Here is an 11,137-nt window from a genome sequence, read left to right as displayed (position 1 = left end):
CTATCAACAAAAAAGGATTTTTATTTATTTTTATACAAATCATATCTGTAATCTAATGAATAAAAATGTAGATTATCGTATATTGTCTAAAAAGAAACTTACCTTCAAGACATTCGCCTGTTTCTCTATCACACGGTTTACTCAAGGAGCATGGGCATTGCAGTGTACAGAATTCACCATAGAAACCACGGTCACATGTTGTAATATTAGCGGGATCTAATAAAAGTTAAGAATTTAGAGTTTTCAGGTTGGAAGCCGTTAGTTCACATCCACTCACTGGTTCAGTTTAAATTTAAAAAGTCAGGCCAGTATCAGACATTCATTTATTAGCAAATCTTATTGAGAAAGTAGTTTCCAATATTCTATTAGTATAGCATCACAATACTAAACAACAGATGGTGAAAAAGCAGTTCAACTGTACATTTTAATGAGCTTGAAATTTATTTCTACTGGTTCATTATTATTGAACTCACAGTATGTATAACCAACATGGAGTTTTTTTTCAAATTTAGTAAAGGCCTATGAATATGCTAAGATGCAATGGGGCAAGTGAGAAATTACTGTTCAATGCAGATATAGCAGTAAAGCTTACAGTCAATACATTCTCCAGTTGTCCTGTTGCAAGCTTGCCTGAAATCACATTGACATTGGAATTCACAGCTTTCGCCAAAATCACCAACTGTACACACAGCGTCAGGACCAGGATCTGTCATACCAAGTCCAATCAAGTTTTAGATAATTAAGATATAAGTAAAATTCATTTAAATTTATAAATTACAGTACGTAGACTTTAAATACAATGATAAATAGTATAAAAGTCTTGTAATTAGCCATATGCAGGCATCATAATTACTTTTAAATAAAAGTAAAACAATTGTGAAAGTGTAGTCGACTACAAAATTAGGATTACAATAAAAAAACTGCGTCAGATTCCCAATCACATCAAAGATGAAAAGTACTGTTAACTATTAACTAAATATTAAACAGTACAGTATATGAAGGCTTCATGAAGAAATTTCACAAAATTAGTTAGAAAACGAAATGAGTATGTATGCTATATACTCGACGGTGTCTGATAATTGACAAAATTTGTTCAAAAGTTACTACTATAGAATTTATCGAACCTTTGCAAGTGTCGCCAATGAATCCGTCCGTGCATTGAGATCCAACCTCGCATCCATAAACATAGTTACAATCGCCATCACCGCAATGGCACTGGATATCACAGTCTGGTCCGTACTGGCCAGGTTCGCACACTTAAAATAAGCAATAAAACTACATTGGTACTGTAATTTCAATCTATGATATTTGAAACCTTTCCCGACACAAGGTACTTGCCTTTAAAGAAGTCGTACATTTTCTACATTGTCAAAACATTTCATTAAAAATTAACAACATAACATTCCACTTTTTTCAATTTCTAAAACTCATGGCCTCAATGCCAGATTGCATGTATATACATTATAATAAGCCCTCCATAGTTACAACTGCTCATACGGTAACAGTGCTTGTTCATCTTAAAATCAATAAAATATTTAATGCCAACATGACAAAAAGGAAAATTACGTCACTAATGGATAAAAAAGACCCAAATGTCTACAGTAAGTGTTGTAAAATAATACCAATATATCTTACTTTGGTCACAGTAAGGGCCCATCCAGCCAGATGCGCAAACACAACCTAATGGGTCCGGGTAACAAAATCTAATTCCGCTACAGTTGCCATTCGGTTCACTACTGCATGTTTTACTGCAAGTAAGTCCGAAAGCATTATCTTGTTCAGGGCAAACTGCAACAACAGAAATAAATTTTTCTTATAATTAACGATCAAGATACAATTTCACTCTGATTTATTAAAAACACATTTGAACTAACCAACTTAAAAATAATGTATGAACGACGAGTCAAACCTGTTTCACATTGGTCTCCCATGAATCCAGGAGGACACACACATGTACAAGTGTCAGCTGAACAAACGCCGCCGTTGTAGCAAATAGGACAAGTATCAACACATGCTGGACGACCGCACAAACCACTTGGGCAGCCTTAAGATAAAATGTCATATTGCTACGTAAGCTACAACAGCTCTAAAATATTTAAAAACATCACTATTCAGTGTCAGATTCAAGAGGGCCCAGCCAGCCCGACATCCCCCCCCCCCAATTTTTCAAAAATTTAAGTCTGAGAGTGCCATTTCCGGCCATCTAAAGGTGACATAATTGTAAATTGTCTTAGACCCTTCATCTGTCGAAGTAACTCCCTGGGCTCCCCTCCATTTAAAAATTTCTGGATTCATCACTTTACTAATACTAATGTCCAACATGATACGTGCCTATATAAACTTACCTCTCACAACTACTCGGAAGAATGCATGCATCTTATCGTCATAGTCTCCATCCCTGTAACATTCGTATATACCAGACTCTTCAACATAAGCTTTTGTAATGGTTAAAACTGGTAATCCATTTGCCCAGCCCAGGACCTCTCCATTAAATTTCCAGCGTAAATCACTGGCTTCTTCGGCATTAGTTACCAATCGGGTGAATCCACCAAAGGAAACCCGCACAATATCATGAACAGGACTAATTTCAGCTAGATTTTGAAATCAAAATATATGAAACATTTGATGATAAATGACATTGTTGTCAATAACAACAGAGAAAATGACAACAAAGTCAAAAACAACAACAACAATAATAATAATAATAATAATAATAATAATAATACAGTAATAATAATAAGAAAATGCATCAATAGATATAACAAGTCCAAGTTCAAAAGAACATTTATTTTTCAAAAGTTTGATAATACATACATTTTTTTAAACATGTTTGAGGGCAAAGTCCAAAAAAGCAGAGCTTTTTTCATGCAGCTTTCACGCAGCTTTATGCTCTTGAAATTCTCTTCCAGATCGCATTAAGGATACACATTATATGACAACTTTTAGGAGTCAACTTAAAACATCTTTGTTCTGTATAGCATTCTGAGAGTAATTTTCTTTATTTTTTTGGCATGGTTGGAAAATTGATTTATTTTTTATTACAATTAACCAATTTTACATTCCACTTTCTTTCAATTAACCATATTTCTACAACTCATGTCCTCAATGGTTGGAAAATTGATTTTATTTAATGTAAAGCGCTTAGAGATTTTGAGAGATTAGGCGATTTATTCAGGATTATACTATTATTGTAATAAACCAAGCACAGTTTGATGTGAACTTATTGCGAAGTTTCTTCGTCAGGCTATGTATGTTTACATTAATTGTGCTTGATTTATTATCGATGAAACATTTCTGTATTCATAATAAGCAAACCAGATGATACTAATCGAATTATGATCTCCTAAACTAAAATTCTAAAGACAGTCGAACATAAGTTGGCAGGTAATTGCAAAGAATATGTACTACACATTAAATTAAGGTTGGTAAACTTCTAGACACTTTTTGTACATATGGATGAACAGAAGGGATCAGATAATGTACATAAGGGACATTTCCACTAACTCAGCCCTTTGCATATTGTTTTTTAAGGTCCTACAAAAGAGCAACACGTGCGATTGTTGGATAATACGTGTGCTTGTTAGATGCGCGTATTTTGGGTACTGTTCTGATTGGTCAGTTAACTTTGATTGACACTCCGGAAAGTTTCATTAATGAATATTTCCGCCATAAAACACCAACACTGCTGTAGTGATACAAGAAATTTACTATTTTGTTTACTATGATAGGCCTATATTAGGAGCTGCCAAACGTTGTTTTACGTGATAAAATTTGGTACTGTAAAGTTATTTTAATTGATTGGTTTATTGATTGATGGATGTCAATATTATACCAAGATATATTGTAATCCGTTGGTTTTTTTTTTTTTTTTTTTTTTTTTTTTATTATACCAAGATATATTGTAATCCGTTGGTTTTTTTTTTTTTTTTTTTTGCTTCTTTATTTGTATTTTTTTGTATAGTAAAAAAATAAAGACATAAATGTGACTTTCTACTCACCATCATTAGGCTGGAACCATGCTGTTGAAGTTGTCGTAAATCCATTGTAGGTAGCTGTACCCAAGAATGGACCAACTCTTTGCGCAGCAGAGCTGGAAGCTCCAATTGTAATTACCATGCGAACTGAGTCTCCATCTGTGAAGTACCTAAAAGTGGAATCGCTGGCGAATGGTCCTTCGCCAGTATCATTGAATTGCAACTGCACAGAGTCATCCGACAAGTAACTAATTTCCATGTCTTCAGTTTGTGTGTCGCCGAGCGAGACGAATCTCAACATCACTTGAGGGTCACTTGACATATCGGTGTATGGTGGGTCAAGTATGATCACCACGTCAATGATATCATCTAATAATATATATGAGAAATACATAACAGTATTGAAGGCCAATGGCAATTGGCAGCCCCATATTCTCTGACGAGTGCACTAAGTTTCTAGACAGAGGGCCCAATGTCCTCACGAGGTCAAAGTTCACCACAGCCTTACAGTGTTCGGTGCAAATTTTAAGAACACCTGCAGTTGCCGGAAATGACACTCTCAGACTGTAAAAAAGCTTTTTAAAACAGTGTTACCCAACAAATTAATTTAATTTCCCAGGGTTCCCCAGCAAGAGGTCTTGTTCCCACAGGACCTTTGCTGACTTCGTAACTGCCAATAAACTGCATTAAAAATACTGTACATCAAATATACTGTATATGTAATAAGATCGAACAACAAAATGCATATTTTAAGTAAGAATTTGGCTGTGAAGTGGCAAAATTGGCAACTGGTGGCACGTGAAATAATACTTATAACAAATTTTTTTTTAATTGCGTGATTTTTTTTAAGATGTTTCTATTCTTTAAAAATTTTCCTGATTTCTAACCATCATTTGGGACATTAGGCCTTTCTCCGGTAATTGCTCTTTAATTGGATTATAATCATAGCTTCTGTAAGTTATTGCCCATGCAAGGTCAGCTATACTATGGCTACGGTCACACTAGAGTCTCAAGCCTGGCTTGACTCACCGCGGGTCAGATTTCAAGCCAGGCTCGAAATTCTGTGTTGGTCACACTACCTGAATTTAGTTTAGATTGACCTCCAAATTAGGAAAGTGGAAACAGGAAGTTAGAGCCCCGCCACAATCAAAATACCGGCCCTGCGCGCGAATCTAGATGATCTAGGCCTAGGCTCGGATGTAATGGCAATGCTAGTTTTCGGATTGATAAGTGCATTTATAAATGACAACTGATGATTGCCGCAGGTTTTTTATTCAAGAACTTCTAAACGCGACGGCGTCATCGACTGTGATTGATCGACAGCCAACGAGGAAATGTCAATCCCGGTCACGCCAGGGTTAATCTGGGTACTGAGCCGGGATCGAGATAGGTAGATTTAGATCGAGGTCACGCCAGGTGCGAGTCAATCCAGGTGCGGTCACATTACGAAAATCTCACCCGCGGTGAGTCAAGCCGGGCTTGAGACTCTAGTGTGATCGTAGCCTATACCATACCATAGGTATGCCTGTGTGATTTATTGACAACTTGCTGGAAAACTAATTACCAATTAGTAATTAGTTTTCCCACCAATACCAATACCAATTGGTATTGGTATTGGTGGGGTATTGTGGTAAAGGGAATGGTAACAACATGGGCCAGATTAAGTATGGGAGTCTCTTCGATCTGCATAATGCGAATGGAAAACACTATAACTTCTAGTTTTAATCATGGTTTAAGGAGGATTCCGTGAATAAGTTAAGGGTCTAAAATGCAGAGAAATTAGTATATATAAAAATATCCTGTATCTGTACTTTTACACTGGTTGGACCTCATGTCACACCAAAGATCATCAAAAACTGAATTGTCTGAACTTGTTTTTGTAAGTTGATAATTTATTTGATCTTTTTAAATGAGCAATCACTTTATTGGGAGTTTTTAGTATAACCAGAGGCTGTGTAATCTTAGAAGTTTTCTATGACAAATTTTTACCTGGTACATCGCACTCTCCAGACCATTTATTACATGTGAAAGATGAGTCACAATTGCATTCATATTGACATTGTTCACCGTAGAAGCCAGTTGGGCACTGCGTAGATGGTAAATACTCTGTAAGAAAATGTATGGTATGATGAATTATATATTGTTTGAGTTTTAAAAAAAACAAAACGGTATGGTACGAAAAACCACAAATGCTGCGATATGGAGAACAACAATACACAGACTGTCAATTGTATGATATAGTATTGAGTCAAGCATCATATACTGGACAGTAAAGAACCACAAGCAGTGGCAAAGGCCAGCAAGGTATTCAGTGCATACATATATATATATATATAGTTCTTCAAGCAAGGAATCCATTGCTTGCAAAATTTCTGGCTTAAGGGAAGCTAGAGTTCAGGATCTATAGTTCTGTACAATATCGTTGCTATACCAGTTTAGGTAATGAGGGGTGCAAGAGGAGTTAGCCAGGTAAGAACAGTCAAATTCTCCAGTGAAGGGGTTAGCTCCTCCTCCTCTATAATCTCCTGGCCACGATGCTTAATGTTAGTTCCTGGGGGCAGAATCGAATCTTCGATAAATGAAAATAATCGTTGGAAAAGGTCTTCAGGGCATTCGTCAGGTTCCTGTTTTATGTTGTTGAAGTCTAAGAAATGTGCACCGCTATTTTGAAAACCGCAGTGCTGTCTAATCAGTTGCCAAATGCCTGCGACAAAGGTGGCACCCTTTGTTATTGAGTTCCGTGAAATTATTGGGCAATAATTAGCCACCTGACCTAGCATCATGTCCACGATGTTGTTCTTTTGAGTGGCGGTGTGGCATGTCTGCACCGTCGTCAGTAAAGCCCCTGTGAGGTTGGGCACAGCTTTTCTTCTGCCATGTATCCTCTAGGAATTAGGTAAAATTTGAACCTAAAGACAAGATATATATCAGGTTATATCGCCAACTTTCAAATGATGTAATTGTTTCTTGGCGTCCCAAACTCCATTGTCTTGGAGCCCGACTATTCATGGTTAATGAGTTACTGGAATGTAGTAAATAGAATTCCTGCTCTCTGGTGTAGGCAGTTCTACAAGTTACAAGAGAGGCTAGAGTTATCAAGCTGATCAGGAAAAACAGTAGTATTCCTCGCAACAGTTACTCACCGAGTCGATGAGTAAGTTACTCAACAATACCTCATGCAAATAAAGCGACTGTCGTGGGTTCAAAAAATGTCGTTACCACGCCAGTATTGGTGACACATCCACACACAGTACTCACAAGACAGAATAGAATGTAAACTGCAAACACGAGCTGTTAATAACAAATAAACTCTCGAACGTACGTCGATAAACCATTGCAGTGTGAGAGCCCAAAAGGGTGTAAAATTAAACAAACATACATATGGTGCGCGCACAGCACTAACTCAACATAGGCAACCAATTTTGGTGCTAATACTTGCCTAGCCCAGACATAGCAAGGCTACGGCCAGGCCCTTCTGTCTTGATCCTGGTCGATTTGGATCAGCTTAATATGGCTATTCTTCGGCAATAGTGCTTTAACATAGTGACATGAAGTTTAAATTTAGGGTCAAGCCAGCTCCTCCATTTTGGAAATTTCAATGCATATTAATGTTATGTACTACTCAATTATCTATTCTAAAACAGTTGTGGCTCCCCCTGCCCCTGTTTAACAAATTCTGGATCCACTCTTCATTAAACTGCACAATAATTCCTCACAACACAAGGACTATTCAGCAAAGACACCCAAAACATTAGCTACAAAGACATCCTTTAGAAAAATAATAACATGCAAACCATAACATCCACAACGATTGCCTCCTCAACTTCCCATAACAATTATCAATAGACATTGCCACCTTTCCCAACTCATTCAACACTGTGCGGAGCACGGGTATATGTTAGTTTCTATTATTATTCTTATTATAGTTATTTGTATTGCTATATTGTCATATTACCTGTACAAGTATCGCCGGTCATCCCATCGCTGCAAGTACTGGAACTGCAACCACTATGGTAATTGCACTCATCATCCGGACACGAACAGACTAACTTGCAATCGGGGCCATATGTTCCTGCAGAACACCCTTTAAAAAAACATTGTGGTAATATTAATGCTTTACTACTAGCTGTAAACCTATAGGTTTTTTTTTTTTAACAACAATGCAGTTCAACGACAGTGAGAAGTATCGAGCATAAAACTGCAAGTGGTATTGGTGGTGGTGGTGGTAGTCGTAGTGGTAGTGATGGTGGTGATGGTGGTAGTGGTGGCAATGGTAGTCTTAGTATTGGTAATAGTGGTGTTTGTAGTGGTGGTGGTAGCAGTACTAAGCGCAATAATTTTGTTAGATGATTCTGTCAAGAAAAAAAAAAGAGGGAGGCCGAAACTGAGATGGTTAGACTGTGTAAGGAGAGACATAAAGGCTTTCGGAGCTACAAAAGATGTGGTCTGTGGTAGAGAAAGCTGGAAAAGGATAGTGTCTGCCTCAGCGACCCCACCTTCAAGTGGGAGCAGCTAGAAGAAGAAGAAAAATAATTCTGTCTGTGGTGAGCTTATACACTTGGCCAATAAAATTCAACATTGTATTGGCATACTTAAATTATTATCTATCAAATAAATGAATCAATAAACAATCAACACTAGAAAATAAAAATAGCCACACTATAATAATTCACTTCCTATGTGAAAAATTAAAAATCGGTGAGTTTGTTTGATTTTTATAAATAGATTACAAAATTAATTAAATTAGTTGAGTGTGCATAAAAACTTACTTGTCCCACAGTCTATTCCAGAAAAACCTCCTGCACAAGTACACCCAAATGGTTGAGGTCGACAGAATCGGTTACCTATGCACTTGTCAACACCACTACTGCACGCCATGGTGCCGCTCTGTCCAAAATTACTTGTAGAGTGCGCTGAAGCATTTAAAAATAATACATAGTGAATATAATAATAATATTAATAATAATAATAATAACAATAATAATAATAATAATAATATTAATTCTATGTTGCATATAGACAGTCATCATTGTTATTCTATCATTTCTAGTTTTATGAATTGTTATTTCTTAAAGATGCGTTTACTGCCAAAAATTAGAATAGAACGGTAAAAATTGATTAGCTCATACGTTAATAACAGACTGAGATCAAACAAAATAATTTGACTACAAAAATCCCAATATTAATTGTATAATTATTTAAAGTCCAAATTTTTAGGGTTTGTGTTTTCCAAAGATTTAAAATAAGGACTAACGAAACAGGCTCTCATACTCTGTCATGGATAGGCAACAACATTTCGTAGGCCAACTATAGGCTTATCCTATATTAGTACCACGTAATTACTTTATCCAATGTCATTTTGAAGTTGTTTTGCGCCATTAAATTTAATGAGTGATGTTTTCTTTTATATAAATCCAACAATTTTTGAGTGATGTTTTCTTTTATATAAATCCAACAATTTTTGAGTTCCATCATTTAATGTCATCAAATGATTGTAATGTGTTATATTATTTATCAAAACATCTGTATTTAGCTTAAATAAGAAGACGTGATTTACTTTCTTCCGTTCTCTAAATGTTACTTTCTGTAAAGGTTCCGGAGTCTTAAAATAAAATTAAATGTCCTAGACCATGGGCTCTAGGAACGAATTATATCCTCAGCCTTTGGAATGTGCTGGATAAGCACTACATAATATGCACACTTTTGGTACTACCCTTGCCGCCGCTAATGTTTCTACTTCCGCGTTTCGCCTCCATGGAGAGGCAGGTTGAGTTTCCTCAAACAATTAGAATGACACTTCCGTAAATCAAGTTTCGGCGTGTGAATAGGAATTATACCAAGTGATGAAATATCAGCGCAAGAGCAATATCCAAATACTTTTAATTATTCTTTAAAATATTTCAAAGCGTAAAATAATTGTATGTATAAAGTCATAAATTAAACTATTTTAATCTTTAGAAGTAATAATTGTAATAAAAAATGAAAAAAAAAGTTAATTGAAAATCTTTTATCATCATAAATATGATAAATTTACACCTGACATGTTATCGTACCGAATAATCCGTACGCTCCTGAATACTTGCGAAAAAGAGATTTGCGTTCGAAACGAGCCCACGACCTTCATATAACTAGCCTGGTGCTACCACATGATCTCCGAGCTTGCACTTAGTAGCTAATGCTGAACCCCATTCCCAATGGATTTTTTCGCTAAAATTGCTAAGGTGTACAAAACGACAGTGTTAAAATATACACAATCACTAACTGTATTTGTAAAACGCGCACATTCCTAGTGCTGTTCTGATTGGTCGGTTGTTAAGTTTGATTGACACTCCGGAAAGGCTTATCATCTTCCCGCTAAGCCCTGTCCCTTGGATATTGTTGCTAAGGTGTGGTACTTTAAACAACGTAAACATTCAGATTGGTCGGTTTGACTTGGCATTTTGGAAAGATCAATTATATAGGACAAAGGTGATGACTGATTTAAAAAAAATATACGCACCTGTCTCACATAGATCACCAATGTAGCCGGCTGGGCATAGGCATGAACAAGAATGAGGCTCACACACTGCCCCATACATACAGTTTGGACAGTCCATTCGGCAATTTGGCATACCACATTTTCCTGTTGGGCATTCTGTTTTTGTTGTAAAATCATTATAAATAATAATAATATTGTAGTACACAATAACATGAATAAGAATTAACATATCTAGGTCTAGACTAGTTAGTCTAAGCCTAGGCTAAATAAAAAAGAAAGGTGATTGACTTCAATTATAATTTCTATCTAGTTTAGAACTATAATAATTGTAATATTATATAATAAATGAATAATATTAATAATACAAATGTGCATATCATGCTCTTACTGAATGCCAATGTATTGCGTTTTCAAGATTGAGTGTGCCCTCAATTGATCATTACTTTATTTTAGCTAATAACAGAGGACAGGAAAGGTTAGTTCCCCTGTGATATGAAAAATACTGTAGACTCACTCACCTCTGACAGACAGCTTGAAAAAGGCGTGTTCCTTTTCATGGCGTCTTCCATTTATGTAACATTCATAGATGCCGTCATCTTCGACAGTGGCTTTTAATATTGTGAATACTTCAAGACCGTTGCCTTGTGGAATCTCCTCTCCATTGTGACTCCATCGAAGCTCTTGG

At 36.2% G+C, this 11,137-nt stretch overlaps 1 protein-coding gene across 1 annotated transcript in view; it reads right to left on the bottom strand.

The window, feature by feature from the left end:
- Positions 1-102: 102 nt before the first annotated feature.
- The window catches only part of LOC117117392 (cell death abnormality protein 1-like), a gene marked incomplete at its 3' end in the record, with an annotated part of 17,242 nt that continues 6,207 nt past the window's right edge, over positions 103-11,137 (bottom strand). The window contains exons 4-15 of the mRNA XM_033261669.1: positions 10,971-11,103; positions 10,474-10,608; positions 8,744-8,887; positions 7,930-8,058; positions 5,964-6,080; positions 3,999-4,343; positions 2,346-2,591; positions 1,910-2,044; positions 1,636-1,788; positions 1,125-1,256; positions 593-706; positions 103-216 (exon numbers count right to left, since the gene is read on the bottom strand). Coding sequence (XP_033117560.1) covers positions 103-216; positions 593-706; positions 1,125-1,256; positions 1,636-1,788; positions 1,910-2,044; positions 2,346-2,591; positions 3,999-4,343; positions 5,964-6,080; positions 7,930-8,058; positions 8,744-8,887; positions 10,474-10,608; positions 10,971-11,103 — 1,897 coding nt within the window. The remainder of the gene's footprint in view (positions 217-592; positions 707-1,124; positions 1,257-1,635; positions 1,789-1,909; positions 2,045-2,345; positions 2,592-3,998; positions 4,344-5,963; positions 6,081-7,929; positions 8,059-8,743; positions 8,888-10,473; positions 10,609-10,970; positions 11,104-11,137) is intronic.

This window comes from Anneissia japonica, unplaced genomic scaffold (genome assembly GCF_011630105.1).
Source record: "Anneissia japonica isolate Jap-2015-1 unplaced genomic scaffold, ASM1163010v1 scaffold1509_len713820_cov188, whole genome shotgun sequence".
Lineage (NCBI taxonomy): Eukaryota > Metazoa > Echinodermata > Crinoidea > Comatulida > Comatulidae > Anneissia > Anneissia japonica.
This window is presented reverse-complemented; position numbering and strand designations above follow the sequence as displayed.